General features: G+C 42.0%; 3 protein-coding genes across 5 annotated transcripts in view; 1 reads left to right on the top strand and 2 right to left on the bottom strand.

Annotated features, from left to right (window-relative positions):
• The window catches only part of rc3h2 (ring finger and CCCH-type domains 2), a 309,407-nt gene extending 303,533 nt beyond the window's left edge, over window positions 1-5,874 (bottom strand). For 2 of the 3 annotated variants that reach the window (XR_014599902.1, XM_084045995.1), the window contains exon 1: window positions 5,640-5,874. The gene's annotated coding sequence lies outside the window, so the exon portion shown is untranslated. Of the gene's footprint in view, window positions 1-731; window positions 986-5,639 lie in introns of those variants that run through there. The other variant, XM_084045996.1, reaches the window with a different exon arrangement.
• A 3,069-nt stretch (window positions 5,875-8,943) lies between these two features.
• Window positions 8,944-14,035, bottom strand: LOC311037457 (uncharacterized protein). Its single transcript, XM_084046633.1, has 3 exons — window positions 13,830-14,035; window positions 12,546-12,869; window positions 8,944-11,632 (listed from the first exon to the last, which is right to left on the bottom strand). Exons 2-3 carry the CDS (start codon window positions 12,855-12,857, stop codon window positions 10,475-10,477), a joined length of 1,470 nt encoding a protein of 489 aa, XP_083902759.1. The 5' UTR covers window positions 12,858-12,869; window positions 13,830-14,035; the 3' UTR covers window positions 8,944-10,474.
• Window positions 14,036-15,796: 1,761 nt separating this feature from the next.
• Window positions 15,797-19,975, top strand: part of LOC311037542 (tyrosine-protein kinase JAK2-like) — a 30,991-nt gene continuing 26,812 nt past the window's right edge. Inside the window, exon 1 of the mRNA XM_084046747.1 lies at window positions 15,797-16,077. The gene's annotated coding sequence lies outside the window, so the exon portion shown is untranslated. The remainder of the gene's footprint in view (window positions 16,078-19,975) is intronic.

The following is a 19,975-nucleotide window of genomic DNA, read 5'->3' as shown; positions in this document are numbered from 1 at the left end:
TGTCTCTCTCTGTCTCTCTGTCTCTCTCACGCACGCACGCACGCACGCACACACGCATGCACGCACACACGCGCGCATGCATACACGAACTTACGCACAAACGTACGCACACACACGTACGCACGCACAAATGAAAGTTGCATTCCACACACACTACCAGTTAAACCCGTTTCATCAAGACTCAGTTACTAAACAAGAATCCATCTCCAAGTATGCACTAGAATAGATAGAGACGAATAGACCCTGCATGGCCCCAACTGTGTGGGTGTATAGCTGAGCATATGTGGGTGTGCGCTTTCACGTGTGCATGCATGAGCTGAAAAAAACTGTGGTCTATGTGCATGTAATATAGTACGTTTCCCATGCACCCTCATAATGTCTTTGTCCACCACGAAAAAACACATAATTAAGAATAATATTGTTACTGATGTAATTATTCATTCAATACCCTCACTAAGTTCTTACTAGACACATTCTGACCTTTAACTAGACCTTTCATTCAACACAAACTGCCTTGTTAACATTTTTACAGATCCATAAAAAAGGCCCATTTAAGAATGGAGCAATCTTCCCCATTGCACATACATTTTAAATGTACCTTGCAATGTTGTACTCAACATTTCAGTATACATTTATATTCTAAAGTCAATTATATCATGAAAAGCACAGACACAATCCTACTACATCACATGGATATATAGTTCCTTCAGCCAGACTACAGAATTACGCACCATCCAAGTCACCTCGCGCACACAGGGCTCGCGTTGGCTCATGTACTGCGTGGACAGCTCCGCTCTGATCTTAAGCATGTCTCTTTCCTGCAAAGATGCCAAATATAACACCGAATACAGCAATTGTTGCCCACTACCGGTGAACACACACCGTCCAGAGTAAAGTGAGATAAAGCTCATGTGATGAAAGGTTGTTGAAGCCAAGGGTTCAGAGAAGTTTAGAGCTGAAAAGGATAGATAGGGTGACGCCTCTCTCCAGCTCTGAGGGTGAAGTGGTGCCAGATTTGGGAGTGGTGTAAACTCAATGGGCAACAATGCCAGTGATTCAGAAGCTTGTAGAGTCACGTTGACAACCACCTGTTCCTTCTCTGAACAACTGCTACTTCCTGTTTTTGCAGAGAGCCCCATGCAGCCAGAATAAAACCCATCTGGCATTAAGCCTGTGTGTGTGCTTGCCCGTCTACAGTATGTACACTGCAGTCTTCTTGGACGCATAAACTGGACAAAAGACTGCAACTCCATAAGAGAATTAAGGTCAATGTCAGTTAAAGTTCAGTCGTTTTGGAATGCAAACAGAGCAGGGCAGACAGACGCATGATGTGCACGCACGCACGCACAAAGCCCCCGTAGATTTGAGTACATTTTGGGGCATGTGTCTTGTGACTGCACACAGTTGGTGTGGTTCATAGCAGAACAACAACTTCCGCATTAAAAGCATGCCTCTCTCACTGTCTTAAAATGAGGAAACTGCTGGTTGACTTCTCTTCAGTTTTGTTCACACCAGACTAAGCATAGTCTGCACGAAAGTACAGTTTGCTAATCGTCGCTGTCAGGTGGAAATGTCCAAAACCGTTACTTTTCAGGACATTTCAGGAAAAGAACTTGCGTCCCAGTCAATCCAATGTAGTTATTATTTCATCACAAGCTCTTGTTAATGCTTTTCATTGTTTAAATATGCATAAAAACCATAGACAGACTTAACCACTTTCAACCTGGTGTCCCTGTTTTGGCCATGTCATTCATTACAGGCGAACATTTTCAAAATGTTTTGAAAATAGCAGATCTCACAACGCGTCACATCACTACGCGTTGTGAGATTATAGATCGGCTATTTTTGCTACATTTGACAACACTGTCATACAATGATATAGGCCGTTAATTTACTTAAAGCATACAACATTTAAATATGGAGATATAGGTTTCTGCCCGACAGTGAAATGTAAAACAATGTCTAATTTCCAAAAACCTTCCATGTGTCAGGTTGAGGACAACATGTCATGTTTTACATTCAGGTATCAACACAAGCCTGTCCTTCGTTGTACTAGCCCTGGCAGTGACTCATGTTGTTAATTAAATGTTGAAATCAATCTTTATTAATCCCTAAGGGGGATATTGGAGGAACATATGGGACCAGAGCTTAATAACGGAGATGCATGTACTTTGCTGAACTGGTCTGGTAATCAGCCAGTGCATGGGAGGGATAAGTGCAGCACAAGAAGTATAACATATCTTTACAGCCAACTGTTGGCCAGCTGTCATTTGGCTCAGGACAGTCAGTTCTCTGTTGGCCCCTCTTGATGGAGGTGGGCATCTGGAGTTTCCTTTGCGCGCGCGCGCGTGTGTGTGTGTGTGTGTGTGTGTGTGTGTGTGTGTGTGTGTGTGTGTGTGTGTGGGCACGTGCGTGCGGGTGTGCGCGTGTGTGTGTGTGTGTGTGTGTGTGTGTGTGTGTGTGTGTGTGTGTGTGTGTGTGTGTGTGTGTGTGTGTGTGTGTGTGTGCACGCATGTGTTCGCGCGGATGTATGTGTTTGTGAGAATCTGTCTCTTGGTTCGTCTGTGTGTGAGTTGGTTTTGTCTGTTGGACCATGTGTGTATGCAATCTGTGTCTCTGTCTGTGTGGTTGTGCAGAGCCATTCCAAAGTAACTGTAATTTGCAGCACAGTAGGGTGCATTACACTGAGAGGAACTTAAGGAACTGTGCATCAATGTCAAGGACAAGAGGCAACAGACAACACTGTGCTAAGTAGGGCTGCAACTACAGTATCCATTATTTCCTTAGTGATTAATCTATCAATTACTTTTTGATTAATAAAAGAATCCAGAAGTGTGTTTCTTACACTATTCTTCAAACAAATAATTCCTCAGTTTAGGCAGATTTCATCATAATACTGTCACGATACCGGTTGCTTGACCCATTTGACACACTGGAACTATAAACTTGACAGTACAGTAATGCTGTAGTGATGGATTTCAAATGTGTGATCAACTTGCACTCTTGTAACCAGAGGACACCTTAAAGGTTCATTTTTACACCCCCAGGTTTAAATTAACACTGGATTGTGCTGTGATGTAGAAGGTGTAGGTGGACTATCCCAGGGTTGTTTGTGGTTAATGCTGATGGACAGCCACTTGTGGACTCTCACTCACACACACACACACACACACACACACACACACACACACACACACACACACACACACACACACACACACACACACACACACATACACACACACACACACACACACACACACACACACACACACACACACACACACACACACACACACACACACACACACACACACACACACACACACACACACACCACAGGGGTCAGGGATAAAACCTGAAGCCATGGAATGTGAGGTAATATTAGGACATGTGTCTGCCTGGCACTTCTGCCCGTCAACCCGGCCCCAGCTACCGGAACACAACGTTCTATATTACGGACTGGAAAAAACTTGGTTGTGCCGTGCCCGTGTGTGTGTGTCTGTGTGTGTTTGTGTCTGAGGATGGTGTTGGCAGTAAGTGTCCGCATGCACTACCCTATGATTGCGTAATAACATGAGCAAATGAGTTCACAGGGGTCTGTAAGTTGATCCCCTTAAACCCTATGGCATCCCCCTACTCTGGGTCTGGGGGGAACATTCGCCAAAAACAGCCGATCTACAAGCTCACAACACGTTGCATTGCAACACGTTGTGAGCGTATAGATCAGCTATATTTTTGCAAAGAGATATGGTGTAGAGGGAAAAAAGAGCAGACCTACAGTAGTACAGAGCCAACTCAGGTCAAGATTACTACAAAGGGTTTAGTGATTAAGTCTGGCAACAGTGTAAGCCCAGTCATCACACAGACATAGCCTTCAAATAGATCAAAATCATTTAGAAACCCTTCCCAGGTAACAAGCTACAGTACCCCATCACCCACGCGACCACACCAAGAAAAATAGTCCATAATTCAGGTACAGAAGAGAATGACCTAAATTTGTTCTTGAGCTCAATTAATCAATCTGCCGCAGACTAATTTAGGCTTCATAGGCTTTTATCACATAACAAATCCATTTGGATTTTTGCCATTAGTATAGCAATAAGATATATCTCATTCAACATGAAAACAAGCTGTTACAAGATTAGCTTAAAATGACTGTATTGTCTCCAAGGTGAAGCAGCAGTGCTTTGAAAGGAACAATGAAGTATACAGTACAAAAACTAAAATAACAATATTAATACACAATGCAGGAATATAATACTATACTATGATGAAAACACTACAGTCACAGCTAGTTGATAAATTAAACTATATTAACGAATATGATAAACAAATTAGATAAGTGGAACCCGTTTATGCTGTGTATGAGCCTAAAATTAGTTCCACTATATGTATATCAGCAGAATATTTATAGGCTTATATTGTGTAATTATCATAACTTGTTAGTTACTCATATAATATTGTGAGTTTCAAGTTATATAATAATGCTGAAACAGTGCATTGTGGGGAAATGACAGAGGTACATCCATCCATGCCATAAATAATATCACTTGCACCAAAGAACAAATCAGGTTCATACATAAATAAATAAGACCTGACCAAAGACTCTTCAGCAAGTAATGATTACAAGTAAAGTTAAATCGTCACTGACAATAATGTCAATGATTATGAGTGTTTCTCAGCAGGTCAGGTGCAGCTGCACACTCCAGCATGCAGGCTTTTCCATTAACAACATGCAGTCTATTTGTTTTGATTGTGGGTGTGTGTGGGGGTGTGTGTGTGTGTGGTTTTATTCATAGTGATAACATCATTTATGTGGGCAGGTAGCCTATTATGTCCTACATTTTTATCACTCGTGCGAGAGTATCCGCGGAAGTGGACCAACAGTAGCCTATAGTATAGGCTATTCTGTGAAGTGATGGAGCCGCCAGAGCCTTAACTTTATTCAACATGTGGTACAGTTTGTTAGCATAGTCCTATAGCAGGCTGCATATAGACTATTACGCCTTTCCAACTTAAACTTTAATTTAAACAATTTAAACAAAAAATCATATACACTAATAAAGGGTTGTATATGTTCCTGAGAACAAATCGATATCATTATAAATAGCCTACATTTAGAGTAGTCTAACAGCATTCCCTGTCTTCCTCCAGTAGTAGGTAGTCAAAACTCTTAATATGATAGCAGCGTGACTGTGATTCCAGAGATTGCAATGAATAAATGGCTGAACTATTTCTCGAAAATCCTGGTTTGCATGCTTAGCTACCCTTAAGGGTTGTAGACTACGCATACATGATTTTTTTTTTTTTTACATAATAATGTCACTGCATGCGTTCACATAATAAGTCTGTAAGTCCAGACAATCTACAATATCAACCTTTCATCATCAACAGTTGCAGAAAATGATGATGGGCCGGTGTCTAGGAACCTATTTCTTCCAGGTCCAATGATATGATTTCTGAGATGCATTCAACGCTATAACTCATCAGCAGCGGGGAATAAATTAGGCCTATTTATTTTATTAATCACAAAAAAAATATCACAATTGTGTGTGAAACGATCACTTCAGAGCAGAATCTCGAATTGACAAGCGGGAGAATGAAAGAAAGTAGCGCGCGTCTGTGTGGTCACTTACCTCACGCACTGTAACGGAGCACTAGAATAAACATATTCATGGCCGTCCAAATAAAGAGCGCATCTGGACTGATGGCAGAAAAAGAAGAAAAAAAGAAGAAGATCTTCATCAGTTGCAAAGCATCCACAGTATAAACCAAGCCAGAAATGCAGTTCAGGGAATCAAAGCTGTGTGTGATACGACATATCGATATTTAGAGGGGTTCCTACTCGATCTGATTGCTATCCTATCCACTCCCCCCTTCCTTCCATACAGCACAGGTACACAGTATAGCTACACACCCTCGCTTTGACAACCATTGCGTCTAGATCCCATCACCCGGAGGGACGATCGTGCCGCCTGCGATTTGTTGGTTTGGTTGTCAGGGCAACCGCTGATGCGACACACAATGATGTCAAAATGTATAATAAAATAAATAATGTGCTCTCTGTGTGGAGTTGACACAGGAACTACAATGACAGATACAGTACAGTAGCCTATTTGCTGTGAGCTTTTTGAAGGAATACCAAAACGATCACCCCAAAACACAGTCGCCCCGGCGCAAATCCGGCGGTATTCACCTGGTATTGCTAAACCTCAGTAAACCATGTCTAAACCTAACTTAATTGTTCATTCCTATACGTAACCTCAGCAGTAAAACGGTGCCAAAACCTAGCCTTATTCCTAAACGTAACCTCGGTCAAACTATGGCTAACCATTAACTTATTTCTAACCGTATCCTCTCAGTAAAACAAATACAAGAATACAATAACCGCTGGTCCACGAAAAAGGGGGGCGGGCGTGTTTTGGGGCGAGTCTTCCGGTTACCTTTTGAAGAGGTAACCTTCCAAACAGGGCTGGCAACCGTCCTGGATCCTGCAGGAGTCTCCTTCATTTCAACCACATCTCCTGGTCCTGAAGGACTCGTGGGTTGTAATTTCTCCTGGATTTCTCCTTGATTTGATATCAATAACTCCCAAAATTCACCAGAACACAGGAAATTACATCTACAATGTTAACAAGTTTAACTTAGTTGTTAACAAGTCGCATCGCAACCTGCTGTGAGCTTGTAGATCTACTACTTTCAAACATTTTAGCACTTTTGCTTTTGGTACTTGTCTATGCCAATACTTTAGTAGGCTACCTTTACTCAAGTAACATTTTGAACACATTAGTTGTAACAGAGTATTTTTATATTGTGGTATTGCTACTTTTACTTAAGTAAAATATCTGAGTAGCCTACTTCTTCCACCACTGATCCAAACACACATTTGCTAAAGATAATTTGAGGGTGCAAAAACTCATGGATGTGTAGTCGTGTAGCCTATCACACAGTGCGGCCGATGCCCGGGCTATGGGATAAAGACTACCTTTGACAGCTCAGGATCTAACTCTATGCTCAGGATGCATTGCGAAGGGAGCGTGATATGATATCCCTCCGCCGGGTTCGTGTTTGAACTGTGTCCCGCGGACAAATGCATTCTGGCGTTGACTGGCTGGCGACCACGGCGGAGGGAACGGACATCATGCACATCCTAAAACATGACGCATTTTGTCATGCTGTACGATATGCTCATAAAAACATGTGTATTTATAGGTGGCACTATTTTAATGTTGTGAGCAAGGATAAAAGATGTAAAGGGGCAAGCCGGAACAAGCCGCTTTTCGAGGCGTGGGCTGTGGCTGTGTGGTTTTAAAGAGACAGACAGAGGATGCGCTTTGTCAAGTGCGCGTTCACCTAGCTCTGGTCCAGAGTGAGTTCTCTCTAACGCCCTGCCAGGCGGTCTATTAGCTCTGCTCATAGACCGAAAATTCCACTACCATGCGAGGTCTCCGTCTTTAGTAAACAATAAACTAAACTATTTCGCTACTCACTGAAACAAAGGCAGTTTTGTGTTGATGAAAGTTTATTCCCCAGGGTGGGAAGCCTCTCAGGACCCACCTTATTTGTATAATACACCTTTTGGGCAGAAAATAAAATATGTCCGCCAGACGGAAATGATTTGATTTACTGCACTGGCGTCCTCTACAGGTCTGGTCAATATAAATTGACCATTGACCACATCTGTAGAGGGCGCAGTGGAGTAAATACAATAATATGAATGGAATTTTCGCTCTATGAGCAGAGCAGCGCGCCTGGCAGGGCCTATCATTAGAGAGAACTCACTAATGCTCTGTCTGGACCAGAGCTAGCGTTCGCCATGGACCAGTCACCAGTCTATCAAGTTAAACTATAGGATATACCACTAACTTTGCTGAAGATATGAAAGGTTTAAATACATCTCTAATAGGCTAAAGTTAAACTATAACAATCTAAGCATCTTTCCTACTCTGAAGGTGTCCTGCTGGTTGTAAAGGTGGTACATAGCCCCTCCTGAACAATACAAAATAAATAATTAATAATCAGTCCCTATTTTGGGCATGCCATTATAGGTGAAAAGTTTTAAAAATGTGTATATATATATATATATATATATATAAATAAAAGGACATAATTGGCTATCTTCACAATTTTTGCAAGACACTATTAAATAATATAATATAATAATCATGCAGCCCTGTCTATAGGTTCTCACTAATATGATGCTAGAGGAGTGACAGTATGGGTCGCAGGTTATTTCCTAATTCACATTGTTGGCAGAATGAGTCTTAGCAATGATTCACCACCATCACTTTTCTTTCTTTCTTTCTTCTAGGATATCCTGTTTTCTGACATGTGAATGTACTATGAATACACTGAATGCAGCATAAATCTCCTCTCTCTGAGCCAAATCATCCTGTTCAGTGTGTGGGTTCGTTTGGCTGTTATCTCTGGAGATTTCATTGTAGGAGGAAGATGATGCAAGTTTTAAATGGTTCTGTCAAGAGAAAAGAAAAGAAAAGAAGGAAGACTATGGCTCCTATGATTCACAATCTGAGAATTGCCAATATAGGCACGTATGTGTTTTAAAGCAGTGGTTTTCAAACGTTTTCATGTTAAGGACCCCCAAGGTATTTGGCTACGGGACGCCCATCTGAAAATATTTGTGTTGTTAAAATGTTTCAAACTTTTCCCAAATTGGTCAAGACCCCAAGACCCCCCCCCTCCCCCCCAAGGACCCCTGGGGTGGGGGGGGGACCACTTTGAGGACCACCGCTTTAAAGGCAATGTAATCGAAAGTTAGCAGATTGCTTTATTACGTTTATTGAGTCAATTTACTGAATTCACTACATTTTGAAATAAATGTGACTTGAATGATTTGACTTGATTTGAATAATAAACATTTGTAAATTTGATTAATATGAAAGCAAACAAATAATTGCACAAAGAACATGGGTCCTGAAATGTAAATACCATTTTAAAGCAGTGTATAGTTCACAGCTTGTTCAAATTTGTAAATCACAATCTTCTACAGTAATGAAAAGATTATAACAATAACAATTGAATAACAGATCTTAACTACAGTATAATACTATTTAAAAGATTGCCACATTTTTTAATTCATCAAGTAAACAAGACAACATTTTCATAGTGTTATGATGTCCAAAATAGCCCATTTCTTTCAGACAACCATGTATTTCTCACACATCAGCTAATTGCCATTATAACAATCATTAGGGCTAATTACATGTAAGTTACCTAAGCTACTCTATTTTCCTAGTTGACTTCACCAAAAATATTATAAAGCTAGACAAAAAATCACATACTTTACAGTAACTGCTGACAATTACGTTTGCAGTAGTACATCACAACCATCTTTGTTCTCCCCCATCCTATCCACTCTTTTCATTTAAATTCTCGATGTATTTTAGGCACTACAATCTGGGAACCCATTCGGTAAAAAAAAGAGAGAGAGAGAGAGAGAGAGAGAGATTATAGGCACTATAAAACTAATCTAAAACTATGCAATCTTTGGCTGTAGATAGCATTTGGGAATGCCATTTCTATGCTTTTAGTAGACATGATGAATCCCATATAAAGTGCAAAAGTAGTCTCAAATGTGTGTTTCACAGACATAAACGGGAAATCTATGGTTGAGCACCGTAGTGTACAACCACTGTACAATACTACAGAATTAAATACAGCAGCAGTGCTTTCAGATCAGAGAAGAAAAAACCCTATGGCCATTATATTCATCCATTAGCCAGAAGCATCAATGCATCTCAGGCTGCCCTTCTAAACTCATCAGTTACTTGTAATACGCTGTACCTTGCACTATAAAGGCTATTTTATGCTCCATTGTACGATGGTGTCACGCACCGAAAATAGTCGCGTCTGTGACGTGTTGTGAGCTCATAGATCGGCTATTTTCGGTGCACAACACTGTTGTATGACAAAGTATAAATCTTGAGATTTGGCTCAAACTGGCTTTGACTCAAATCATTGTCAATACAAAAGTACATCACTGACAATAACATGGATGAGCTTATGTGATCACTAGTTACTGAAATATGTCAAAAATCGTTTGCTGACAATTCATTCATTCAAGCTTTATGTGACATTTTCAAGCAATCATTTTGTATGGCCTTGGTATTTTTGTGCCATTGCATTGTTATTTTTGTTTTGTTATAGATCTAATCACAAAGTCCTAAAGTGAGTGACCACATAATTACAGCATGTTTCTAAAAATGTGAGCTATATCTAATTTGGGAATAATGAGAGCTACATGTTAACACATTCTGGCAAGATCAGATCATAAATCTGACTGAAATATTAATAAGTTAATCTGCACTGTAGCCATTGAGAACAAATGTAAGGCTAATGTATTCTTCATTGAAAGGCCATTTTCAAATGAAAAAATGACATTTTGTAGTCCGACACTGTCAGTGTCAACAGAAACTTATAAAACAGCCTATCCATAAATACTGATTCAGCATCATTCCACAATCTCCTCAAACACGTTTTGCAGGCTACTCTTTCCATGGATATCTTTTAAGTGGCGCCGTAGGCCTGGCTTGTGTGCGAAGTGCACAGCACAGTAGTTACACTTGTGGGGTTTATCCCCCGTGTGCAGGTTGAGATGGTCTTGCAGGGTGGCCTTCTGGGAAAATGTCTTGTGGCACAATGGACACCGGAAGGGCTTGACCCCGGTGTGGACGCGGATGTGGCGTGTCAGGTTACTCTTCTGAGAGAAGCTTTTGCCACAGAGCAGGCACAAGTACTGCCTGTGCTCCTTCAGGTGTCCCACGTAACTCTCCAGGTGCTGGAAGACCCGGTCACACCTCCTGCACAGGTAAGGCCTCTCGACCAATAGGCTGCTTGTGTCTTCTGTTAGTTCTGCTCTAGACAGGTGACTCTCTGAGAGGTGAGCCCCGGTGAGGCAAAATATCTGGGAATCTGAGGAGCCTCCACCTTCTTGCATGTGAGCTGCCAGCATGTACACTTCCTCTTCCTCCCTTGGACTCTCCTCCTCCTGTATCCCATGATCCTGGGAGCTGTCTGCCAATCTCGACTCAGGACTCAGAGTGGGACTTCCCCTGTTTGAAGATGGAGACCCGTTACTTCTAAAGAGTGTGGGGGGTCGCCGTTTGCGCCTGTGGGCACCCATAAATGGGTAGATATCGTAGCAGGAGCTGTTGGTGTTTACATGCTGGGTCTCTCCGATGTCCTCTGAATCCAGGATCCCCTCATGATTGACTGTCTCCTCTGATAATTCTGATTTAATTCCACCCACCTTTTCATCTTCTTTGGCCTCCCACAGCTCCTGACTATCCACCATGGCCTCTTGACCATTCCATTCTGACTTTGGTCCATTTGAAACAGTTCCCTCTATACTTGCTTCCCTCTGATCTTGGAGGCAGGTGTTGGGCTTGGGTGTGTCTCTTTCCTGCTGGTCTTGGAAGCGAACCATTGGCCAACCGCTGTCGGGTTGCTGGGTCTCCTCTCCTTCTCCCCCTGCATGTCTCTCCAGTTTCAAGTGGGCCAATGTTGGATTGAGATACTGGGAGACAGCCTGAGCACACCTCTCTACCACCTGGCTCATCCGGAGGGCACTGGCTGCAGTCAGATAATTCACCAGCTCTCTAAGTGGGATCTACAAAAAGAGAAATGGGAATAATATGGTTAAACCAGTGGTGTGATGGTAGTTGAAGTTGAAGCCGTGGGTATGCCAGAGAGGGTACATGGACAAAATATGACCTAGTGCCCTGTCTACCATAGTCTCTGGGCTGTCACTCTCTGCCCCTAGTGCCCTGCCAACCAATACCCCAGAGCCTTCTATTGAAGAGTTACGTCAATGAGGGGGGGGGGGGCAGAAACAGCGCCGGTCACGTGGTTCATGTAAACTCGAAATAGTGACAAACGCTCATAGACTCCAGTGCATTCTGTAAACTTCCGGTTCAGGGCTTTGTCACTATTCACCAATAGAAGGCTCTGTAGAAGACTGCCGAAGCCCGATGAAGTGAACGGAGGTGACGCAACTCTCCTTATATGGCTCTGCACTATCCCATAGGCCAGTGGTTCTCAAACTCTTTCACGTCAAGGACCCCCAAATCGATATGTATTTGGCCGCGGACCCCCATCTGAAAATATTTTGCCCCAGGGATCCCCCATACAAGATTTGTGTTCAAATGTTTCAAAAATATTTCAAATGTTAAACATTTTTGCAAGAAAGTTTTTGAAAATAGCAGATCTACAAGCGCTCAATGCGTGGCAAAGCGACGCGTTGTGAGTTTGTAGATCGTCTATTTTGAAATAGCCAATGTATAAGTGGTTAAACTGAATTGAATGCAAAATTCACTCATTTTGCTGGGAACCCCCTGGTACCCGCCCCCCCCCCCCAAGGTCCCCTGGGGGGCCACTTTGAGAACCAACGCCATAGGCCCTTGCCTGTCACTCTCTGCCCCCCCCCCCCCCCCCCCCCGCACACACACTGAGTGTTGACATAGACGGATTCATTTAGAAAAGAGCTGAGAAGCACAAAAACAAACATCTAAATGATGTCCCACCTCAAGCAGTCCTGTGTAGCAGGACAGGAGGAGTCTCCTTCCAACCTCCACATTGGGCACCACGCTCACATTCAGCTCTGCCCGCCCCTCGTGGAGGAGGAATTGGTCACGCAGGAAGTCTGAGGATGCTGCCAGCACTGCACGGTGACCATGGAAATGAAGAGGGGAGCACGCAGCAGAACCGTGCAGTCCCCCAATGAGAAGTGTAACATCACAGAAGCGGCGGGCCTCTCTCAAGGCGTTCATTTTGCCAAGGACAGAATCACCATGGGCAGGGAACCGGAACTGTAGGTTGTCAGAGGACGTCGACATGGTGACTTGTTTCTGTTTGAGACAGAATATGTGTTAATATACCACGATAACGAATAAAATAGCTAACAGATCTGCTATTGCAACATGCCAGTGGTTCTGAAACATTTCATGTCAAGGTCAAAGACTCCTAAGTTGATGTGTATTAGGCTGTAGACCCCCATCTGAAAAGGTTTTGTGCCAGGGACCCCCAGAACAGAATATTTAAATTTGTGTTAAAACATTTCCAAATTACTTTAAAAAATATCTGATCTACAAGCTCACACGTTTGTAGATTGTCTATTTCTGAACAGCCAAAGTATAAAGTAGGGTTAAAGTGGTTTAACTGATTGTGATGTTATCTAATTTTGCTGGGGACCCCCTGGAAACTCCTCAAAATAGGGCCCCTGAGGGTCCCTGAACCCCACTTTGAGAACAACTGCAATATACAATGTGAGGCTAATGCACCATAGTCTCTGGAGAGTCAATAGGCCACAGAATCACATTGGCTCTGGATCCTAAAATGGTTTGTTGTGGATGTGGAGGAGCTTCTGGCATGTCTCCACATGGGCAAGACTTTTAGATTTGATGAGGCTCATTAGAGAAGCTTTTTTTGGTGTTGTTTTACATTTGTCCCAGCCAGGTATTTAAAGTTTCAGAATGTCTGGAGCTAAGTGACTGGATGTGATTGATAGACTATGATGCAATGATAATTTTCCACCTACTATCATATTTTTTTTTGTCCATGTATTTCATGTTGATGTATATGCTGCCTAATTACCTGATTTGTTTTGTATGTATAATATATATTCTAATAAGAATAAGAAAATAAATCACGAGGAAATTCGGTCTCAAATGTCAATTTAGGCATACGAATTTCACCCTATATGCAAATGTACATACAGTGACAAATACCCTACCACCACCGCCACCAACAAAAACAACAACAACCTCATGCAATGAGTAGTGGACTTAACCTTGATCATTCAATCCCACCTTTTTACTGCAGGTTTATCTTCTGTAAAGATGTAGGCTACCTAACGCCAGCACACAAGACGTCAAAAGAAGCCACGAGTGTGGAGGAAGAGAACAAAATAATAAAAGGCAATATTGACCTAATTAATCTTTAACGACTTTTACAATCGCTGTTATCTATAAGTGAAACACCACCCAACCATTGCCGTTCCTCGAAAAATATCATGAATGATGGATCAACGCTGCCCGTCGTCGGTCATTGAGAAGAAGGCAGAGGTATACATAATACAAACGACAGCTTCCTTCCTGCTTCCGAAGCATCTTTGCACTGGGTTACCGGAAGACTCGCCCCAAAACACGCTCACCCCCATTTTTCTTGTATTTGTTTTATTGAGGATACGGTTAGAAATACGTTTAGGGTTTAGGAATAAGCTTAGGGTTTGGCAACGTTTTACTGAGGTTACATTTAGGAATAATAAGGTTAGGTTGTTTAGGCATAGTTTTACTGAGGTTACGTTTAGGAATACCAGGTGGGGGACCGTTCCGCGCTCGGCAGATTTGCCCCGGGGCGACTGTGTTTTGGGGCGAGCGTTTTGGTATTCTTGTTTCTTGCACTGTGTGAAAGGATGAATTAATTAACCCTTCCAATGCCTTTGTTTATCATTATCACTGTATAAGAAAGTCCTTTGGGGGAGAAACAAATGATACGACATCTCACTATTAAAAGGCATTAAATGTAAACAGTCCTCCTCATAATATAATATATGTAGGCTAAAAAGCCAGTTGACTCGAAACGATTACCGAATTAAAATAGGGTGACGAAAGAGATGCATTGTCAAAAACAAACCACTTGGTGGTGCTAAGGTTACGTGATTCTCTACCTCCGTGATCGAGCGATCTGACCTTAAGGATCTGTACTGACACGATGAGCAGTGGTGTAAAGTAGCTAAGTACATTTAATCAACCCCACTCCCTAGTTCAAATATGATTCGTTTGGGGGGGTCACGGCCTGAAAAGGTTGAGAACCACTGGCGTAGGTCACAAACAAGTAACAGCTCAAAAGTGCAGTACCCTGCCTAATATCTCTCCTGACCAATATTTCCAGGCCGGGATTTCCACTGGTCTGAGCTGTAGAAGTTGGTCCCCAGACTCCCCACCAGGCCAACAACAACACGCAGGAGACCATGGTTCGGATCACGGTAGGCAATAGGCATGCCTTGGATCAAGACTATCATGGATGTACTTTCTCGAGTGTGACTTTTACTTTAGTATCTGCGATAGTCTTGGCTAGTACCCGCAGTGCGTCCTTCACTTTCACCAGTAAAGCCCGTACTTCTTCGTACATGTATAAAAAACATATATAAGATGCGTACCCGGTTGCCCCAAATGTTAACTCGCGCTTCGGAGTCTTTGTAAAATGTATTAGTCCGTATTTTTCAATAGATATTTGTTTTAATCACGTATGTGGCTGAATGCCATCCTACCCTGATTGAGTGTCATTCCGGCTTTCACCGGATGCGCCCGTCACTACCGCCCATTGAGGAATACAGGAACTTCCGACAGAATCCGACACAGACGGTATTAAAACACTTCTTTATTGAAAAAAGACGGACTAATACATTGCACAAAGACTCCGAAGCGCGTGTTAACATTAGGGCAAACCCGGTAAGCTCCTTATATATATTTGTTGTACATGTACGGAGAAGTGCGGGCTTTACTGGTGAAAGTGCAGGACGCACCGGGGGGTGCTAGCCAAGACTATCGTAGATACGAAAGTAAAAGTCAGACTCGATAAAAATACATCTATACAGTAGCCATGATCCAAGGCTAGGTAGGCATGGAACTTGCGGATTGCAGCTTTAACCCTGACGATTTGACTATTAGAGCGAACACACCCCTGTCTACTCCTCCGCCCATTTATTTTACTCATCCAAACTGATCATTTCGCGTGTTGACTCAGACTGATAGTGAAAAGTGAACAGAGGTGCTGTGGGTGGGTGTATTTGGTACTGTCTGTCACAGTACGTCACGTTATAACCGTCAAATACAAAGCAAATTCATTAAATATGCGATAGATAGCGCTGACCGCAGCAAAAAGGCTGAATCCTCCTCGCTTATGGAGTACACTTCTGTCACTGACTGAATGGACACTGCCTGCTGGGAGGGCTTTGTTGACATACCACCAACGTGAAGATAAATAAGACAAGGGGGTTTGGAATAGTGAATACCTAACGGTAACTGTTGAAAGGAGCTGCGAACACGCGTATAAGTAAGTAATCTACACACAGTGGTGCTTTGTGTTCTTTGTTGGAATTTATGTGCTGACTTTCTTGTCAATCACCCGATGCAAACTGGCAAAGTGAACCATATCCGTCCAGTGTTGTAAAGTAAGTACATTTACTCAAGTGCTGTACTTATGTACACTTGTGTTGTGAAGTACTTTTACTTTACTTCTACCCCACTACATCTCAGAGGCAAATATTGTACTTTTACTACACTATAATTATTTGAAACTTTTAGTTACTTTGTAGATTTGGATTATTATTACAAAACATATACTAACATTAACCACCTCAGCCCTATATACACTCCTGCCATTTGTAAATAGCCGATCTACAAGCTCACAATGCATCGCCAAGGAAGGAACCCATGCATACAATATTGTTGGTGTTAAAAATGACAAAAATATTCAACATTTTCAAAGAATGTCAAGATTTTTTGAAAATTGCTTATGCATATAGGGCCCTGGGGGTCCCCGGACCCCACTTTGAGAACCCCTGCATTAGACCACGGACAACCATAACTCTGAGAGTGTACAAATGGATGTGATACGAAACTGCAAAAGTCTAGGTTTAGAAGTGATGTTCTTGTTTCCTGTATTGATTGGTCTGCTCTTAATAAAGGATCATTACATGTAGTTAGTTACACCCTCACAACACATTACAATAGAAACACAATAGAGAAACACAAATAGTGTTTCTATTGAAAGAGAGCTGACTAACACCACCCTGGACAGGCAGTAGCCTTGTAGTACAATAGCAATAGTCTATGCAGGAGACCCCCCGCCACTCAGAAAGTTAAAAGAGGAGAACAGGCTTTTTTAATTAAAATGCCATCAGGTCTTCATCAGGTCAGGAATTAATGCAGAACAAACACTCTCATTAAATAGTGTTGAAAACATGCCTAGTAATTAACCACTTGACAAGCTGCTATATGCACCTGGGAGCATGGCAGTTACTAGAGCGTAATTACACAAGAACAACCACTCAATCAACAACTAGGAGGCTGCACCTGAGTGCATGACTCCCAGGTAAATTCACCATTTAGAACATGAAATATCTATGTACCAAACAATAATATTACTATACTTTAATACATCAAAATCACAATAGGCCATAGCATGTCATATCATAATAATCATAAATATAAAGGAATGAATGAAAACACATAAAACACCCCAGGAGGGGTGAGAGCATCAAGAGAGTGAATCCAGACGGTTTCCCCCTGGGCCAAGCGACCCCGCCCTTATAGGAGAGTGTTCCCTGAACCCCCTGTGTTTTCATTCAGAAGAGCTCCCACAATAAGAGACAAACTTGTTCATAACCTCCCTCCTGCAAAGAAGCAATCTTGGCTCAATAGACTAATCAGTGTTTTTAAATGTATGCATTATCCACATTGCTGCAATGTTCTCCAGACAATAACATTTGTTGGTTTCAACTAAGACCCCAAAAACCTATAAGATTGACAATTTTATTAATTGCAACACCACCCATGTTATTTACTGTCTCACTTACACATGTCCTAATATTTTTTGGAGTGTGTTTGTTCTACATTCATTGCCCTGATGAAGACCTGATTGATAAAGCCCGTTCTCCTCTTTTAACTGAAGTGCCCGGATCTTCTGTTTTTCAACCTACAATATTACTTGAGTTGACACTATTCCTCTGGAGGTGGGGGGTTTCCCTGTACTTCTTCAAAATCTGAGCTGGCTGTTTGATTTCACCAAATCTCCGGTTGAACCTATCATTACTTGACTGGCTCATTGGTCATTTGCAATTCACTCTTTAGTACAGGGCTGTTCAAACGGTCAAAGTCCCCAAAATTGACGTTCATTAGGCCATGGACCTGTCATTTCAAATGATTCATATGTGGGCCCCGTTGAGAAAACAATGTTTTGGTTTAAAATTAAATTAAATGATCTAAATATCCTAATTACCAGTACAGAACCTCATTGGTGATATTGAATAACAGTGTCACTCGAACACTTCTTTATTGTAATACTATTACATTTAACGAATTACAGTTAAATTTAACTACTCTTCATCTGACTGGGGACCCACAGCAACTGCCTCAAGGACCCCTGGGGGTCCCAGGACCACACCTTGAGATTTTGACTTGCCCTTTGGATGTGCCTTGGGCACTAACATGTTGAAAACCACTGGGCTAAGCTGGAAAACAAACAAATAGGGAAGGTTTGCTGACATCAGCTCGCTGCATCAGAGCAGTGTCTGCTTGAGCTGATATCTCAGACCTCAGCTAGCACCAAGGCCCTGATAAGCATGGAGCTGGGCTAACATTCTCAGGCTGGCTGCTATGATAAACACAGGGGTACACACACACACACACACACCGCGTGCGTGCGTGCGTGTGTGGTGTGTGTGTGTGTGTGTGTGTGTGTGTGTGTGTGTGTGTGTGTGTGTGTGTGTGTGTGTGTGTGTGTGTGTGTGTGTGTGTGTGTGTGTGGACTTCAACTGGTCATTGATTGAGATGTTCTGAACTAAAGCCTTGGTGTGTTTTTGTTTTCACATCTGATTCACAAACATTGTGGTTCAGTTGAAGCAGATGATGCAGAGCAGTGTGAAAAATGTGTGGTATGACCTTGTCCTTGATACTAAACACTAATGATAACATTTAGGTCATCTCAACATGGTGCAAATATAAATGAGAATAACACTAAAACAGCCTGCCTAGGCTGGCTATACAGTATTTTATGGCTTGGGCTTGGAGCTGGGCGCTCTTTAAGCCCTATTTTATATTTGGCTGTTTAAGCCCCATTTTATATTTCGGCTATTCGAAAATAGTCGATCTATAAGTTCACAATGCTTCGCACTGCAACTCGTTGTGAGCTTGTAGATCTGCTGTTTTTGAAAGACTTCGCAATATATTTGCCTATATAATGACGAAATATGATGAAAATAGGGACGTTAATGTGGTTAAGTTTTAAGTGATATTCAGCTTAAAAATGATTCGGTCATTGTCATTGCATAACAGAAATTAGGGAGTGCTGTACCTCTACCTCTTTTTTCTGTGAGCTGTTGAAGGCAGCACGGCTCTGCCTGATTGAGGGTACACCCCAGAACTGTGGCCCTCAAACCTTTTAAGTTCAAGGACCCCATAACTCTCAGAGTTACAGACCTAAGGGTCCATATTCTACTGATCTGTCAGTCATTGTCTGGACAGAGTTCATGCATATATCAGTTTATTTGTTGCTTACTTGAGTTGTAACAGTTGTAAGCTTTTGATAGCGTTCAAGCGTTTTTGTGTTTTATCCTTTTGACAGATACTGTATGTACAAATATACAGTATGTTCATGTGCATTCTTGTCAATACAAACACCAATCAATCAAAACCATATAGCCATAACTTTAGATGGAATCTACTGCATATAGTTCAGAAACCTTCATTACTGGTTTACAGGCAACGGCAAGACATCATTTAAATGAGTAAATAAAGTAACATTTTGGTGAGTAAAACCCCCCTCCTTTGTACTGCATGAGACACTTTGGTACACAATGCTGTCTGTTTCCTGGTGTGCTTTCGGTATTAGTTTATGTGAAGGGATAATATAGAGATCTGAGATCAAACTTATCTCAAGAATTTCTCAAGAAATATGAGTGTTCTTCTCCTTTCACAATGTAGTACATCATCATGTACAATACATATCTTTACGCCTGTGGCCTGTGTGCGTGAGAGTGTGCACGCACATGCTTGCATGCACTGTAGGCTATATTATGCTACGTCCTACTGAGATAAGATAAAAACCCTGCTGCCTGTAACTCCACACTGCAGAATGATTTGCTGTGCCGATGAGAAAGAGAGAAAAATGGAAACTAAGGCAAGGGAGAAAAAATAAGACTAAAGAAGAATGATATTGTAGACAGCATGTT

The sequence above is a fragment of the Gymnoscopelus microlampas genome (genome assembly GCF_963454915.1).
Source record: "Gymnoscopelus microlampas genome assembly, chromosome: 21".
Classification (NCBI taxonomy): Eukaryota; Metazoa; Chordata; class Actinopteri; order Myctophiformes; family Myctophidae; genus Gymnoscopelus; species Gymnoscopelus microlampas.
The sequence above is the reverse complement of the archived record's forward strand: the minus strand, read 5'-3'. Positions and strand labels throughout refer to the sequence as shown.

Coding starts and splice junctions, on each gene's coding strand:
- LOC311037457 (XM_084046633.1), bottom strand. CDS start 12,857: ATGTCGACGTCCTCTGACAACCTACAGTTCCGGTTCCCTGCCCATGGT. Junction 11,633..12,545: donor GCTACACAGGACTGCTTGAG/GTGGGACATCAT, acceptor CTCTTTTTGTAG/ATCCCACTTAGAGAGCTGGT.